General features: G+C 46.2%; 2 protein-coding genes across 4 annotated transcripts in view; both read right to left on the reverse strand.

Annotated features, from left to right (window-relative positions):
• Window positions 1-11,079: 11,079 nt before the first annotated feature.
• LOC137355308 (basic phospholipase A2 Sms-N6-like) lies at window positions 11,080-11,637 on the reverse strand. The gene has a single exon (XM_068020294.1). The coding sequence runs from the start codon at window positions 11,635-11,637 to the stop codon at window positions 11,080-11,082; it is 558 nt and encodes a 185-aa protein (XP_067876395.1).
• Window positions 11,638-13,581: 1,944 nt separating this feature from the next.
• Window positions 13,582-18,522, reverse strand: part of LOC137355430 (ras-GEF domain-containing family member 1A-like) — a 57,281-nt gene continuing 52,340 nt past the window's right edge. For all 3 annotated transcript variants that reach the window (XM_068020483.1, XM_068020484.1, XM_068020482.1), the window contains one exon: window positions 13,582-16,712. In XM_068020483.1, coding sequence (XP_067876584.1) covers window positions 16,688-16,712 — 25 coding nt within the window. In that variant the 3' untranslated portion in view covers window positions 13,582-16,687. The remainder of the gene's footprint in view (window positions 16,713-18,522) is intronic.

Consider the following 18,522-nt stretch of genomic DNA (forward strand, 5'->3'; position numbering starts at 1 on the left):
GTCAGCTGTACTAAAGAGTCACAGCAAAACTGCTGCAAAGTCTCAGTAGGTGAGGCATCAGTGGGCATCCTGCGTGCTTGCTGGTTCTTAAAAGCTTGTCCTGCACTGCAGTCTTCTTGAGTACACTCCTCCCCTCACTAATCTGTTTGACCTCTTCCCCTTATTGCCCCTTTCAAGTAGTTTACCTTATCCTTGGTTTGTCCCAGATCATGTCAGATTGGATCGTTAAGGTCTCTGCTATCCAGGGGGTTTCACAGTTTCCATTCCTAGTATGATATCTGGGATCATCACCATTGTCAGGCCTAAATATTAGGCTCCCCACCACCCCCCCCAGTGATATCCACAATACATTGGGTCCCAAATTATAGGTTATAGATCGCTTGGTAGGAAATACTGTTAGAATGCTTAAAGTCCCCCATTAGTATGACCGTTCTGTTCACATGTCCCTTCCTTATCTCTACACAACGCATAACCCACAAACGATCATTGCTTGCTTCACACTGCCAGTCATACTATCTCACTGGAAAGCTTATCTTTACGGGGTATCGAGAGATGCTGCAGGATTAAACTCTTGTTATCAAATCAACACTGCAGCATGACGATGTAACTTAATAAAATATTTTGAGAAGCTGACATAACATGATGTTGATCTGAGCTTTGGATAAATGAGTTTGTATCTTACAAGAGGGAGTTAATAGCTGATGGTATGTTGTAACTGAGAAAAGAGGTTAGCGTGATGTAATAGAGGTAATTACATTATGAAGGGGTTGGATAGGATAGGAGTAGAGAAGATGGGTGGAATTTTATCGAGCCACTTAGAATGTGTTCAGAGGTCGACAGGTTCGGGGGGGCTGCGCAGGGGTAGTGCCTGTAAAATCTAAATGGAAAATGTTTGGCCAGAACTCCAACATCTGTTCGTCGCTCCCGGATCTTACCGACAGCAGCAACCTTGGAAGGTGGACTTTGCACGTTGCAGTGGGACAGTAATGAAGGTATTTAAAAGGCCAATTAACTGGAATTTTACAGTGCTTTTCTGATTTTACTGATGGCGCATGGGAACCAAGGGGCTTCGGAGTCTCGCCTGCTTAAAGAAGGTGGCAAGGAAGCAGCGACTCAGTGCTGGGTGTCTCAGCCAGCCATCAAGAGAGCCAGCGTGCGGTGCCAGGGAGGGTGGTGCAATGGCAGAAGGGGGTAAAAGGTGCCAGCAGTGCAGGGGAGCATGTGCTCCAGGGAAACATGGGGCAGTGGCACCTCCTCCAAGAGAATGATTCAGGGAAAGCAGGGGTGTTGTCTGGTAGAAGGTCTAGGAGTAGGAGAGAGTCCTCAGGATTCGGGGCTCTCCAGCGAAGCAGTCACAGATCTGTGGGTCATGATGCAGGACGAGCAGATACCCATGGGGGTTGGTGGACACACAATGCCAGTGGCGCAGAAGAAAACCATAGCTCTCAACTTTTACACCTTTGACTCTTTCCAGGGATCCACAGGGGACTTTTGTGAGATCTGCCAGTCTGCAGCCCATCAATGCATCAAGGAGGTGACCAATGACATGTTGAAGAGGGCCTGTGACTATCACAGCACTACCACATCAATTCAGACTGTCAGTTCCATTGGTTTCAGGGCTATCGTTGGATTCCCCAGGTGCAGGATGTCGTGGGCTGCATACATGCGGCCATCATGGCTCCCATGGACCAGTCAGCAGCCGCCTTCAACAGGAAGGGCTTCCACTCAATGTTCAGCTGGTGCGACCACAGAAAGTGGATCCTTCCGTGTGCACAGTTCCCAGAAAGTAGCCATGACGCATGCATGCTTTGTCAGTCCCAGGTGCCACAGCTTTCTGGCCTCCTGAGCAACTTCAGGGATGGATACTCAGACGAGGACTACCCACTATGGGTAGTCATGGCTACTCACCCCTGTGAGGGACCCATATAGAGGAGAGGTACAACACCTGCCACGGGGCAATCCGAGCGACCATCAAGCAGGCCATTGGGCTTCTGAAGGTGCAATTCTGGGGCCGAGATTAATTAAGTGGAGCCCTTCAGTACACCCCTGCAAGTGTCTCATGTATCGTACTGGTCTGCGTGCTCTGCACAACCTGGCACTGTAGAGGGGGGGAGGCATTGAAGAATGATGACATCTTCGATCACGATGCCTCCTCTGACGATAAGGATATGGAGGAGACGGCTGACCAGGCGATGAAAGAAGAGAGAACCTTTGGACCACAGGCAATGCGCAATGAGATATGTGCAAGGGAGGCGTTGGATGCCATAATACATAGCCATTTCTTGTGACCCTTATGCCCTTTCAGAAATATTCCAGTAAAGCCTTCGCTTTATGCAGCCCTGCTGTTGGCTCCTTCATTTTGCTCTCCATCGCCCAGTGCCCAGGTGCATAGTGCGCAGTAACAAGGCTGAGGAGCTGACCATCCGTGGCTTAATCCATCACTTCCAGCACATCGAGGGAGCAAGGCTGTCGATGATATCTCGAAGGGCAGCAAGAATTGGAAAGTGAAGCAACAACAGCGGGTGAACCCTTTATCGAACGGCTCAACAAGTGTGAGGCTCAAATGCAGCTAGGTGCTGTTCTTACCTCGCTTACGAGTGCTGCTCCATGGTGCTTCCCCTGCACTTGACCCTGAGGTGGAGGTGGGCTGCTGGTTGTGCTGCCTTGATGGCTGGGATGACCTTGGCAGCTGTCCTCTGGCTGCCAGAAGCCTGGAGGGCCTCGGAATGCTGAGGGGCTCCTGCACAGGTACAGGACCCTCCTCTGCTGTCACAGCCACTTGAGACGCTGGAGTCACTGGCAGAGGGGCTGAGGAGCTACTGTGCACACCAGGAGCGCACTGAGAGGAGCCCCCAGAGGTGGAAGGCAGTCGCTCCTCCTCCCTTGCAAGGCACACCTGTACCTGCTCACCTGAGAAGTGTGAGGACCTGGTGGAGACTCCAGGCGCCTCATTCCCCCTCTTGCCTTGCCACTGCTGCGGTGAGTTTATGGAAAAGACAATGGCATACAGGGTCTGCGCCCACTCCAGCATCCACTGAGTGGTTTGCTGAAACAAAGCTCTTGCTGGAGGAAGTCAAGCATGCACCCATCAGAGACTTGGCAGCACTCATGGCCTGGATGGACTGTTCCATCATCCACGCATAGATGTGCATAGCCTCTGGAATTTCTGCCAGATGTTCCCATAACCTCACACTGCAGCAGTTGCTGACAACCCGAGACACAACATGGGCCTGGCCTCCCACAGTCCTCCCACTGTCAGTGGCCTCGGCTGTCACAGCCTCCATCAGCTGCTCGGGTGCATCAGTGATGTGCTCACCAGCTCTTGACCCCGAATCTAATCTCAAACGCATACCCAATGATGTGATGCTGCACCCTCTGAGGATACCTCCTCCTCCTCCTTGGTGGTGACCAGCTGAGCCCTGGTCGCTTGAGCTCTTTGCACTTTGGCGTGACCCTGACCTGCATGGTGGAATATAAACATTGAAGGGTTAAGGGCTTCCCATCGCATCACCCCAACTATGTGGAGCTCCAGGTATCCAGTGGTGGATACATGAGAACTATGCCTTGTGTGTGCCAGATGCACCCTTGTGCCCCTGCACTCGTTCACTCACCCTTTTGGGTCGGCACTCCCGCCTCACCATCAGCAATCAATGCGGCCACCCTGGTGCCCTGCCATTTCCAAGGCGGCCTCCTACTTGGGGGTCAGGATGTGCAGGTACAGCACCCCTCTGCCAGTCTCGGCCCTTTCCTTGCTATTATGTGCTGTCTTCTCCTGCAAGAACAACAAAGCAGAGTGTTAGTTTCCCCACAGAGCGAATCACAACACTTATGCTGGTGGCAGCCCAGTGGTCCATGATAGAGGCATACAAATGCATCCAGCATGCAGTCAACTTCGAGAGACCTTGTGGGGTCAGCAGTGACAGATGGGTGCCTCACTGAGATGCATGCCGCCACACGGCTGATGGATATGCTTCTTCCTGACTACTTTGCCACTGACTGGGTGGTCTCTCCCTCTCCATCGATCTCACCCTCTCATGTTGCCACACGCAAGCCCCAAAGGGAAAAGAGCTGTGGACCGCTGACCTTGGCAGACTGAAAGAGGTCATTGCAGCACTGTATCGAGGTTCTCTGGGTGCTGACCTCCTCTGCGTTCTCCGTCCAGGCTTCCTGTCCCTGGAAAAGAGGATCCCCTGCCTTGCCCCTGCAGCCTGGAGGAGAACCTGCAGGGAGGTATCGCTGAACCATGGGGGTCACCTGGGATCTTCATTCTGCCTCAGGTTTCCGTTCAACTCCATGGCTGAAGGCAGCAGTCAGGCAGAGGCTCTGTGCAAGCAGGCAACAGTGACTGCAGGGCTGAAAGCCTTTTAAATATGGCGCCAGCACCTGCCGCAGTATTACCTGATGCTGCCATCACCGCCTCGCTTCCCACCTCTGCTGTTCAATTGGAGGACCCCCACACCTCCCCTGAATTAATTGACTGGCCGCCATGGGGTTCCTTGCAGCTGACCACTGAACTACTTCCGTCGCCACTGCCAGGATCTGTGACCTCACCACAAAATCCAGCCCGATGTTCCCCCTTGAGGGGGAATCCAAAGCTGGGGGGGGTCATAAATGTAAAATAGTCATTAATTAATAAATCCAATAGGGAATCCAGAGAGTAATGAGAATGTGGAACTCACCACCACAGGGAATGGTAGCAGTGAATAACATAGATGCCTTTAAGGGGAAGCTGGATAAGTGTATATGGGGGGGAAGGAATAGAAAGCTCTGCTAATGGAGTGAGATGAAGATCAGTGGCAGGAAGCTCATGTGGAACATAACCACTGGCATGGACCAGTCGGGCTGAATGGCCTGTTTTTGTGCTGTAAATACTATATAATTATATGTAGTAGCGGGTGTGTGTGTGTGTGTGTTTCTCTCTCTCTCACATATATGTTCACACTCATTCTCGGCTGCTCTCTCATCCCCCTCCCCTCGCAGGTGCCAAAGTGCTGGAGTTTTGATGGGATTGTGTTTGGCTGTTACACTAATATCAGGCCCCCAGCCTCTGTGATTTCATTCAGTAATTTGTCCCTGAGCAGTCTTCAGATCAGGCTGCTGCTCACAGAACTTAATGTCTTTTCATCTTTAGCCAGCAGCGCTATCATTTCCTGTCCGCTCAAGGGATTGACTCTAACAGCCGTGGAGCTTTTTGATGTGCTGCACCGTTCCCAATTCCTTAAGATAAACTTGATTAGTTTGTAAGCCTCAAGAGTTGTCCTTAATCAAAACTTTCAGTTGGCATTCTCATTCTTTGAGAGTGACCACAGACTGCATCCATTTATCATGTTCCAACAAACGGAGGGCTGCAGCTTTGAGGAAAAAAAATCTTATGTTTCCCTACCACCAATTTGGAAGGGATAGGAGCCTGTGTTAGTTCTAAAAGAAAGAGAGAAAGACTTGCATTTATATAGCACCTTTTATGACCTCAGGACGTCTCAAAGTACTTTACAGCCAAGGAAGTACTTTTTTCAAGTGCAGTCACTGTAGTAATGCAGGAAATGCAGCAGCCAATTTGCATACAGCAAGCTCCCACAATGTGATAATGATCAGATAATCAGCTTTTGTGATGTTGATTGAGGGTTGAATATCGGCCAGGATACTGGGGGTAGCTCCCCTGCTCTTCTTCGAAATAGTGCCATGGGATCTTTTACATCCACCTGTGAGAGCAGACGGGGTCTCGGTTTAATGTCTCATCTGAAAAATAGCTCCTCCGACAGTGCACAACACTCAGCACTGCACCAGAGTGTCAGCCTAGACGTCTGTGCTCAAGTCTTTGAAGTGGCTCTTGAACTCACAACCTTCTAACTCCAAGGAGAGAGTGCTACCAACTGAACCATGTCTGGCACATGTTGATCTCCAAGACAAAACCCTGCCGGGCAGCTCTCTAGTGTGGTTAGGCCCTGGCCTGGACCTTGACCTACTCTGAAAACAAGGCCCTAGAATCCTGATCTCTCCATGTAGAGAGGTATGCTCAGGCCAACCAACCCTCCCAGGATTGTCTTAGGATCTCCAGGAATTAAATATTAAACTCAAGGGCACTGCTGCGAGTATCTTGGGAGAAAGAAAATGTTATTTTTGATTCAGTTATGTAAGAAGAAATATTGGAAATAGGGAGGAAAAGGCTGTTTGCCAGTCAAGAATCATCCAATCGGGCAATGGAAGAGTCTGTTCGTTGCCCAATTGGTGGGGGAAGGCGGGTGTCATGAGTTGAGACAAGCCAGGTAACCAATTGTGGGATGGTTGGAGATCATGTGATAAAATATCCAGGAATGTGTCCAATTAGAGAATCCAGTCCTACTCATGCTGCTTACTTACCCTGTGTCCCCTCTTCTGTGATGTCCAATCCCACTGCTTTGAAGTTATGTTGGGGTGCCGTTGCTGCTCGTCAGGTACAATCTCATTCTGAGGAGAACACCCTTCCAGTGCTCCCTGGGATCCAGTTCCATTGAGGCTATGACTCAGAAACAGGCCATTTGGCCCATAGTGGTGTTTATACTCCCATCCCTCTTCATCTCATTCTATGAGCATATCCTTCTATTCCTTTCTCCCTTGTGTTTATCAGGCTTCCATTTAAATGCAGCTATGCTAGCCATTTCAGCCACTCCATTTGGTAGTGAGCTTCACATTCTCAGCACTGTGGGTTTAAAAAAGAAACTTCCTCCTGAATTCCCAATTTCACTGCGTTAACTATGATTAATAATTTGTTTCAAATACAGGTGCGGTTTCACTGCAGGTATGCAGATAGGTACTGCCACAGTACCAGGGGAGTTAAATGGGACATCTACTGTGACAGACGCTGAGTCTAGCTGTGTCATACACTTCCTGGTCTACAGAGTTCCGGGGCTGGAGTTGACATCTGGATGGAGACTGTTGTGTAAGAGGAGCAGCAAAAGTCCAGGTAAGAAAAGAACATGAACATAAACTGGGTTATTCGCTATCTTATCTATGTTATCCTTTCAGATTTAGTTGTAGTTTTACAGTGAGATAACAGGCTGCTCCGATGTTGTAAATAATTGTTTATTTACAATTATTAGAATTTTTACGAACCTCGAAGATAGCTTTTATTAAAAGCATCATGACCAATATAATAGAGTGGGAAAGAGCGTAGCACAGGACCGAAAAGTCCCTACCACATGTTCATCACTCTCTGTTTAAAATAGTTAAAACTTAAAGAAAGAGAGAACAAAATTGGATTTATATCGTGCCTATCGTAACCTCGGGACCTCCCAAAGAGCTTCGCAGCCAATTAAGTACTTTTGAAATGCAGCCGCTGTTGCAATGTAGGAAATGCAGCAGCCAATTTGCATGCAGCAAGCTGCCATGAACAAAAATAACAACTTGCATTGATATAGCGCCTTCAATGTAGGATGAATCTTGATTTCAAAACAGTGCAGAGACAGGGAGGAGGATGAAATATTTGCAGCTTAGGAACAGTTTAAAAATAATAATTGAATTTTACAGTAACTTTCTGGAGCACAGTTGATAGGCTATAAATCGCTGTGCAATGAAACTGGTAATTATTATAAATCTCACTGTGTATAATAATGGATTTTGTTTTCATTCTTGGGTCGTGGGCGTTGCTGGTGAGACTGGCATTTGTTGCCAATCCCTTGTTGTCTTGATTTCATAAAACTGAGTGATCTGCCAGTCCTTTCCAGAGGGCAGTGGGATTGGAGTCACATATGAGACACACTGGGTAGGTTAGGTTTCCTCCCCGAAGGACATTAGTGAACCAGTTATATTTTTGCCGCAATCCGACTGCTTTTACTAGTGCTGGCTTTTTAATTCCAGTATGTTTAAACTGAATTCAGTTTCTCTAACTGCAGCGATGAGGGTTGAACTTGCATTCCACTGGATTATTAGTACAGGAACATAGGCAGGACACTACCAAAGTGCCACGATAAGGCATCAGATCTCTGACGACGTGTTAGACATCAGATGAATTGTTGGTAAATAAACTGTAGAGTGATGTTTGAAAGCAAAGGCTTGATGTGAGTCAGAGGCTGAGGCTGGAGAGAAAATGAGGGCAGATGGGGGAGTAAGACGCAGATACCAGGGATGGAGTGAGAGAAGAAAAACAGAGAGAGACAGATACCAAGGAGAGAATGAGGACCAACACAAGAGGAAACAACTCAATCCTCTTCTTTCAACAACATCAACAAATCTTTATATAATACCTTTTAATGTAATAAAGCATCCCAAGGCGCTTCACAGGAGCATTATAAAACAAAGTATGACACCGAGCCACAGAAGGAGGTATTAGTGTATTAAAGGAGGAGAGGGAGATAGAGAGGTGTAGGGAGGGTATTCCAGAGCTCGGGGCCTAAGGCAACTGAAGGCGTGGCCACCAATGGTGAAGAGATTAAAACCAGGGATGCACAAGAGGCCAGAACTAGAGCAGTGCAGATATCTTGGGTTGTGAGGCTGGAGGAGATTACAGAGAAAGGGAGGGGTGAGGCCATGGAGGGATTTGAAAACGAGGATGAGAATTTTAAAATCAAGACGTTGCTTGACTGGGAGCCAATTTCAGTCCGTGAGCACAGGGGTGATGGGTGAACGGGACTTGGTGTGAGTTAAGACAAGGCCAGCTGAGTTTTGGATAACCTCAAGTTTGCAGAGAGTAAAATGTAAGAGACCAGCCAGGAGTGCTTTGGATTAGTGAAGTCTAGAGGTGGCAAAGGCATGAATGAGGGTTTCAGCAGCAGACGAGCTCAGACAGGGGCGAAGTCAGGGAATGTTACGGAGGTGGAAATAGGCGATCTTAATGATGGCACGATTGAGGTCGGAAGCTCACCTCGGGACAAATGTGACAACAAGATTGCAAACAGACTGGCTTAATCTCAGACTATTACCAGGGAGAGGGATGGAGTTGGTAGCTAGGAAATGGAGTTTGGAGCAGGGACCGAAAATGGCAGCTTCAGTCTTCTCAATATTTAATTGGAGGAAATTTCTGCTCATCCAGTGCTGGATATCAGAAAAGCAATGGAGGAGTTGAGAGAAGTGATGGTGAGGTAGAGCTGAGTGTCGTCAGCCTACGTGTGAAAACTAACGCTGTGCTTATGGATGATGTCGCCAAGGAGCAGCATGTAGATGAGAAATAGGAGGGGGGGTGGCCAAGGATATATCCTTGGGGGACACAAGAGGTAATAGTGTGGGAGGCAGGAAGAGAAGCCATTGCAAGTGATTCTTTGGCTACAATTAGACAGATAAGAATGGAACCAGGTGAGAGCAGTCCCACCCAGCTGGACAACAGTGGAGAGGTGTTGGAGGAGGATGGTGTCAATGTCAAAGGCTGCAGACAAGTCAAGAAAGACGAAGAGGGAAAGTTTACCTTTGCCACAGTCACATAGGGTGGCATTTGTGACTTTAAAAACAGCTGTTTCTGTACTGTGGCAGGGCCAGAAACTTGATTGGAGGGATCCAAACATGAAGTTCAGGGAAAGATGGAACGGATTTGGGAACGGATTTCACCATCTGATTCCCCACGTTGATCTTCCGAACAGCCATTTCCCCAAATCCTACAGATTGAAGCACTGACTGGGAATGATCTGTGCAGCAAAATCACTGAGTCATATATACAGATTTTAATTTAGATTGGCAAGTTTGTTGTGCGAATCCGTGCTACAATTAGTTTCTGTACACATGTTGTAACTGATCTGCAGATGGTCGCAGCATCTGAGTTGGATGGTGCTATGCGCTGTTGCTAACGAACACCTTGATGTGTTTGTGTGAAACTGCTTTTAATAAAAGGTTTCAGCCCAGGTTAAATAAATGACTTAGCATCACCGTTAAGCTGGCATGTTAACACCTTCTTTGTTAAGACTGCGCAATTTACAAACAATCGAAGACAGAGCAAAGACTCCACTGTTTATGGGGGTGGGGCCGGGAGGAGTGGCTGAGGATGAACATTGGTAACTGAAATAACATTATATATTGTAAACTGCTACCCACTTCCCCCTGTTCCTGAGGGGAAAAGGACCTTGGCAATCTAAGAAAAAGGATCTGAAAGGATTGTAAGGTCATATTTCGCAGCTAAGGAAAAACAATATAGCAGACTGCAACTTGCATAGTCCCGTACCCTGGCACCCTGTCAGCAGGCCAGTAAATGGGTTAAAGTTTTGCTTCTGTTCTGCCTCTGTTTTACGTGCAGTTTTAATTATAGCAGCAAATAGGGTTCATTTTATCTCTCCTACTGCACTCTGTTCTGCACACGAGCTCTAGGCTGCAAGGCTTAGACTGGGCTTGCTGGTGTTGCCCTGCTTCACTCTTGGTTGCTATGCTGCCTTGCTCCTCTTGCCGTTGCTATGCTGCTCTCCATGGTTGCGTTGCTACATTGTTATGTGTTGCTATGTTCTTCATAGCAACAGCGACAACACATGGGCTAAGCGGTCCAGTTGGTGGAATAATGTGTGGCTGCCTTTTGAATGGAGTGTCTCTGATCCCATGGGCACTAGTTTAGGTGCCCTTGCCTCATTTTGCTCCAACGTGGGGCAGGTTCCAGTTCATAGGACTAAATGCCAACAGTGTGCACAGGAATGAGGTTCATGGCCGATTGATCATTCCAGCCAATTCCCCCAACTGCTTATATTTCTAGACTCCGACATCTTCCTCCACAACTTAGGACATTCAGGGGTGATGTCAGGGAGCATTTCTTCACACAAAAGTAGTGGAAATCAGGGGCTCTCTTCCCAGACAGGACAGACAGGGCTTTGGTTTAACATCTCACCTGAAAGGCATTTACCCCTGATTAAAGATGGGTCACTACCCAAACATGAGGATCCCATTGAACTGCCTACCCTATGATGAAGGACAGGCATACCAGCCATTATAGGGTTCATTCTTGCTCTTCTCACTCTCTCCATCCCCCACCCTCATCCCTGGCCATACAAGAATCCATTCCATTAATACTGCAGTAAATTTCAGGTTAAAAACCCCCATTGATAAAAGTTTGCACATTTAACAAAATGTAATTGCTTTTTTTTTATAAACAATTATAATTTCCAATGGAGACCAATGATGTTCCTTGAGGTCCCTCTTCTATCTTCTGGTGTCCCCCTCCACGTCAATCTTCTCTTCGTGAGGGCATTTCCGTTTAGGCTCAGTGCAGAACTTCTGCTGGTAGTTGGAATGCTCGTCTCGATATGTGGCGATTGCCAGGCACTCTCCAAACTGCTTGTCGCAAAGGCAGAGGTCACTGGAGCAGGGGTCCGAGCCCTCTGGGCACTCAGCTCTGCCCAGCTTACACAGGGAGTAATTTGGCTTGAAGTAGACGTTGGTGCCTTTGCCACAGGAGGTGTGGAGTGCTCCCTCGTAGCAGCAATCGTGATTGAAGCAACAGCTGTCGAAGTCATCAAGCGGAACACCGTCACCCCCTTTACCACAGTAGCAACCGTAGCCGTTCACACTGTAAATGGAGAACTGGTAGCGGTTCCTGTAGCACCACAGGACAAACGCGATGTCCAGCACACTCCTCCGTGACATATAATGGCGACGGAGGCTGTCATTCTCGACTGGAAGGTCCTGGCAGATGGGTAGAGGCATCAGTTGATAAAGCAGAAAGAGATGGAAGAGGAATGGTGGTCTCATACGATCCATTTAAACCTTCTACTGCTGAGGTTTCTCCAACAGGCCTCCCTTACAGATAGGTCTCGGCCACCTGCCTGTTTACCCACCTGCTAGCTCTTTCTGCTGCCAAGGGGAATCCTGCAAATTAAGCATTCCCCATGGCAGCTTATTGGTGCGTTTATAATGGAACACCAAAACACAGCAGACACAGGAACATTTCCTTAAACTTTCTTTTTTGTATCTTTCATAATGGGAAAGCTGAAAGACAGTTGAGCCGGCGTACATACAAAATAGAAGGGATTCTAGAACAGAATAGAGAGAGGGAGACAATTGTCAGTGGAAAGTGAGAGATCAGAGACAGATGGCAGGGGAGAGACACATAAAAGAACTGTTAGAGGGGGCAGTCAGAGAAAGTAGAAGAGATAGAACAATTAGAGGAATCAGTCAGAGAGTATGAGAAACAGACAAAGAATGCTGTGTGTAGGTGAGATATCTAAAAAAACAGAGAATATTGACAGTGAAAGAGGTCAAGATGTTAGGTTAGCCCGTGAGAGACAGAGAGCTATTAGAGGTGAGAGAACTGTTAGAGTTGGGGGAAGAGAGAACGAACAAACCGACAGAGGGCAGTTCGGGAGATGATAGACAAAGACCACAGTAAGTGTGAGGCAGAAAAAAGTGAGTGAGCGAAAGAGGTAGAGAAATGTCAGAGAACAGTGTGTGTGCGTGCGTGGGAGGGAGTATGTTTGTGTGCGCGAGAGAGAATCTGCAAGAGAAGTTCTGAGAGAATAGTCAGAGTCAAGGGATGATTCCACTTTGAGATTCTTTTGGGGGGGCAGTTGGGGAAACGATGATAGAATAATAGTCAGGCTGTAAGGGTAGAATGGTCTTTTCTCTGCCCACAAGGGTGGTGGAAGCGGAGATGATCAATGACTTCAAGAGGACGTTGGATGGCCACCTGAGAGAAATAGACTTGCAGGGCTACGGGAGTCGAGCCGGGGAGTGGAACTGACTGCATAGCTCCGTGGAGAGCCAGCATGGAATTGATGGGCCGAATGGCCTCCTTCTGTGCCATAACTAACTATGACTCAGTCCTGATTTTCTAATGTTCTTGTAACACCCTTTAATTTAATCCTATCACCCTGTTGATAATTGTGAGACACTTCACTCGAGCAGGCACAGAAGATTAATACATTTTAAGTTAAGGACAATACACTTCTGTTGTTATAAAACAGTGTATCCTCTGACACCCAATACCCCTGTACTTACTGACCCACTTTGGCTCCCAGTCTGACACCGCCTCAATATTTAAAATTCTCATCCGCATTTTTGAAACTCTCCATGGCCTCGGCCCTCCCCGTCTCTGTAATCTCCTCCAGCCACACAACCCTCCAAGATTCCTATGTTTCTCCAATTATGGCCTCTTGCGCACCCCTGATTTCAATCACTGCACCATTGGCAGCTCTGCCTCCAGCTGCCAAGGCCCTAAGCTCTGGAAATTCCTCCTTAAGTCTCTCTGCCTCTCTCTCCTCCTTTTAAGATGGTCCTTTAAACCTACCTCTTTCGCCAAGCTTTTGGTCAGCTATCCTAACATCTCCTTATGTGGCTCATTGTCAAATATTGTTTGGGAAGGCGCTATATAAATGCAAGTTGTTACTGTGAGAAACAAGAGCTGGTATTTAATCGCTACAATGCAGGTGTTAATTTTTATTGTGCTGTTAAGTGTGATTTGCCTTTTGATGCCATGACTGTGCTAGTGGATGGAAACAAACTTTTTTTTAAATTACATCCTTTGCCACAGGAAGACTCTTTGCAATGTGCTGAGCTTCCCAATTCCACCCTTCCCTTCCCTTCCCAAGACAAAAGCAACTCCCACTGCCAGACACCAAGCCTTTTTTTTGGGAACAAGCCGAAATGGAGCAATTGGAAGTTTGTGTACATAAGGAATATAAAATTAAAACCGCAAGTGGAAATGTGTAGGATTTTCACATAATTTATTTTCTGTAGTTGTATCTTTATAAAAACCAAAAAACCAACAATTTAAACATTGAGAGTGGCGTACGATGCATTCAATGCTTCTAAAGAAGTAAACCCTCAGAGAAAGATAAAAGGAGAGCTGCTAAATCTTTTTCTGGCTGGGGAGAAATGCTTCCCCTACAAGAAAATGAAGGGAGGCATTTATTTTTAAGGGGAGGGGGCAAATATATAAATTTCCTTCCTTTTTATGTTTTAAATTGCAGAACAGATGCAACCAGATACCTGCAATAGCTGTCTTCCCACAAAACAGGCTGAAGTGTTACTAGATTTGTCTCCCAGTCACAATGTTTGCAACCCACATGCTGTTTTTTTTTTAACAAAAGTAATTTTCAAGCAAAGGCTGTCGTTTGCGCAACGTATTTACTAGCCGTTGTACTTCAATAGGCAGGGTCACCAAATGTAGATTAATTTTCTTCACGATTTTTTTCAAATCCACAAGACGTTTTTGTTCAATTACTTTTTATCTAGCCAGGTGGAGCTTCAGAAAATGACTTGAGGACTTTGTGAAAGTTATCTCACTGGTTGCCGTGGGTCAATAAATCCAGAAAAAAGCAGCATCCTTGCAAAAAAAATAGCCACAGCTGTGATTTCCGTTAGCTGTGTGTATATATTTTGCAGGCAGATACTTGGAGGTCCCAGGGCAGCCATACTGAAGTGTGTGCTGGTGATATTGTTCCAAGCAAAACCAGAAATGACGGGATTGCTTATAATGTCAAATTCAGCAATGACAAAATGGACTTTGATCTTATTGTGGGGGGGGAAGGTTTCCTGGTGTTATGTGTAACTAAATCATAAACCCTTTCTTTATGAACAATTTATAAACAATCATTCCACACAGCACACTGAGAAAATGAGAAAAACTGTGTTTTTAATTAAAGTGGGGCGGGGGCATTTTTAATGAAAGATAACTCGGGTCCGTGTCCTCGGCCACAATTTTCAGTTGAAATTCTCTATAACAGCAGATGTGCAGGGAAATGGGATTATAGTAGGTAACTCCAGTGTGGAGATAGCATGGGTAGGATGGGCAGAATGGCTTCCTCCTGCAATCTAGGTAATGATCATGTATCACCATGCTATCTGCTATCTTTGGTGTGTAATCCCAATGAGAGGTTTTGCAGAAGTTATATGATGATCAAAGTCCCTCCCTTGCTTTATGACAACTAAATTAGCTGAGTTTTGTTTTTCTGGAATTTTAGGCATTGATGCTGAGTTTTTCCGTCACCTTGATTCGCAGGCCATATTGTCGAAGCCCCGTAAATCACTGATTGCTGTCTTCAATCAAACCTCCTTCACAGATTGTTCAGAATAGATCCCGAATGACTGAGTTCTCATGTTTGATAGTTAGGCTCAATTTGAGTACTTGTGCTTAGGAAAACGCCCAGAAATCCACTCCTTCACCCAAGGTACAGACAGAAATGCATCGCCACTGCCTGGGCCATTGTAAGATGCTGTAACGTGATGGGATACAGTGTCCCATTCATTTGACTAAAGGACATAAATTGACGGATTGGGCGGACTGGTTACAGGATGGGCTTGGATCAAAGCTCTTCAGACTATTTTACCTCAACCCTCCTGTCCTCCTTTTACAGCATCCAGCTGCTATGTCCTGTGTCTTGCCCTTCCTGGCCCACTTTATTCAAGCTGGTGATTGTGCTCGGTATAAAGAGATACGTCCCCGTACTGTGCCAGAAAGTATTGTTTTGGATTTATCTTTTCAATCTTGTCTAAGTTGCCCCCGGGGATATGTCTTCTTTTTAGATTGGCAAACTTTTGTTTTTCAAATCATTCATCGCCTTGCCCTCTAACACTAAGGATTAGCCTAGCTGTTCTCCCCTGCACTTCCCCTTTAATGACCTGACACCCAGACATGTGCACAGTATTTCTGATGGGGCTCCATCGACAGTCCTGCACTGTTCCTTGTTCGGAGTCAGTAGGCCAGAGGGAATCTATTATATAAGATAATTATTGACACTTTTGTTTTTTGGAAAGATTCTACACAGTAACCGATTAGCAAACCTAAGGATTGGGCAGAGATCTTTCATCCTGGTCAGCAACTTATTTCAAATTTTTAACAGTTTTGCAATGTTTAGTTGAGATGATTTTATTTTAAAAATCACCTATTTTCAAAGTTGTGAGATCAGTTTGAGTTGGAACAGCAGCAACATGCACACGCAGAAGTAAGACGAGGGCTAGGGACTCCTCAGAGCTTGGGATCATCCATTCCACGGGCTGTAGAGTGTAATATGAAACAATCACTGCACTTTGCCCTTCATTCTAGTGAGTGTCTAAAGTGGGGTCTGAATTCTGTAGAAAAGAAAAAGTTCTTCAATCCAATATGAGTTATAGAGCACAACATAAAACAATCTGCGCACTCTGCTAGAGCAGGAGACTAGGGCTGCCGGAAATCAATATGTCGTATTATGGTCAGTCTATAAGCTGCATTGTAAAGCCATCAGTACAAAATGCTTGGTGGACAGTCTTAAGATCTGGCCTGTCTAAAGTCTTTTCAATTTGCCCCCTCCCTTCACTCTGTACCCCCCACACAAAAGACAGTAAGATTCTGATGCAACATACTCCCTTCATACCCGTAACTAACTCTCTCTCACAGAAGCAGCAAGTTGTCACAAAAAGAATGAACTGACAGTAGTAGGAATTTCTCACAGGCTGCTATTGTCCTATTTATTTTCTACTGGTATCCATAGAAACAGCAGCCAGGGATTTCCCATGATGCTTTTCTTCATTAAAGGGTCCTGCCCCATGGCAAAAGTCATTCTTCTGCCTTCTCTTTGTCTTCCATTTATTTTACAAGTCAAAGCGCAATGTCTGATGTGAAAAGCGTTGAATAGACAAATCCCAGCCAGCGGGAGCAAAGCCCCATCAGTCGGCCTCTTTCTCTCTCTACAGTCACGATCCGAGTCCGAATCAAAACCAAAGTTACAAATTTAAAGCAACAATGACCATGCCAAGTCTCTTTCCATCCAATTGGAGCTAAAGTCTGTCGCAGTGCAAATGATTCGCAGTGTCTAGTATGTACAAAGTGGATGCTTCACGCCCTGTTCAACAGTGTAGCCCTGCCAAGAGAAAGGGAAAATAAGGAATATGTTAGAATTCTGATTAAAAGACATTTGAGTGTTGGCTTGGCTCAGTGGTCGCCATCTCACCACCACCCCCCGCCTCCCCCAGCAAGTGATAGCAGGTCGAGGGTTCAAGTCCCACCCTAGGATTCAGTACAGAAATTAATTTGAGATCCTGTCTACCTGTTCAAATGAGTTTGCATGGCACTATTCAAAGTAAAGCAGGGAGTTCTGTTGGTGTGCTGATCAACACTTCTTTGTTGTACTGATTACCTGGTCATTCATAATCCTGCTGTGTTAACCTACACCAGAGTTGTCCAATCTTTTCACGGGGGGGGCGGGGGGCACATTACAGTTTTTGTCTTGAATAGGGGGCCGGTGAGACAAATTCGGAAAGATAAAAGGCATTAAAAATGTATCTTACTATTAATCAAAACAACAAATGTGCATTTTTGTGAAGAAGCTTTAAATGAGAAGATTAATTTATTGACTTACTTTCTCATCCCTATGTTGGACACTGATCTAGTTCAAGCAAATAATGCCAGGTATCTCACAAGTAGTTGCCCACGCAATTGTAGTAGCAATGCGGAGAATTCCAGATAAATGTCCAGCTGTCAGGAGTGATCTTGATCACTCTCTCTCCCCTCATCCTTTCTCTTTCCCCTCTCTCCTCCTCCCTTCTCCCTCCTTCCCTCCTCTCTCTTTCTTCCCCCTCCTTCACGCATTCCCCTTCCCCCTCCCCCTCTCTCTCTCCACCCCACCCCCCCCCCCAACAGTTGCAGAGCAGTTTTGTGGGTTTTTTTAAAGAAATTCTCAAGTCAATTTCACACCTGACAGTGGTTTCCCACTTTCTGACAGATTCAGGATTTTCCAGCTATTATTTTAAAGTCCACTGGAAAACTCCGAAGTTGGGAAACTGCAGTTCCCGATGTCAGCACCTGTCAGCTGTGAAACTGACAGTGTGATTTTTATAAAAAGCTGGTCTGAAAGAAAACAACAATGGAAAATTTCTCATCTTTGAAATACATCCGCAGGCTGAATGGAAACTTTTGGCAGGTCGTATGTTGGACAACCCCGATCTACACAGTCACTGCATTTCGTCATGGGAGAGTTTTAATACTTTTTCAGGGTGTGATGAGGCCCTCTGCGAATTCAAGTTTTCACATTGCATCTCATCACATCTCAGCCACCTCTTCCAAGTGCCTCATATACAATGAGTTACTCTGAAGTGCAGCGACTGTTACATCAACCAACGCAGTAGCTATTTTACAGTAAGATCCCACAAACAGCAGTGTGATAATAACCAGATCATCTGTTTTTGTGATATTGATTGAAGGATAAATATTGACCAGGACAATGGGGAGAACTCCCCTGTTCTGCTTTGAAATAGTGGCATGGAATATTTTATATCCACCTGAGAGAGGGCAGACGGGGCCCCCGGTTTAAGATCTCATTCTGAAGGCCTGCGCTGGCGTGTCGGCCTCTACTTTTTGTGCTCAAGTCCTGAAGTGAGACTTGCACCCACAACCTTCTTTTTCAGAAATAAAAGTGCTCCCCACTGAGCCACAGCTGGTGCAGGCAAACGGTAAAATGGATCCATATTGAATGGTTGGCATTGGAAAGCACTCATTTCTGAGGGGTTCACAATCATTTGGACAATAAAAGGTGCATTTTCCATTTATAATGATGCCTGTATCCTTCAGACTTCTTCCAAAGAGCTGTTACAGACAGAATTCTAGGTGTAACACAAGGAACGGATGGCCAACATACACCTGTGCCCTTGCATCAGACTAGATAGAGGCAGAGA

The sequence above is a fragment of the Heterodontus francisci genome, chromosome 42 (assembly GCF_036365525.1).
Source record: "Heterodontus francisci isolate sHetFra1 chromosome 42, sHetFra1.hap1, whole genome shotgun sequence".
NCBI lineage: Eukaryota > Metazoa > Chordata > Chondrichthyes > Heterodontiformes > Heterodontidae > Heterodontus > Heterodontus francisci.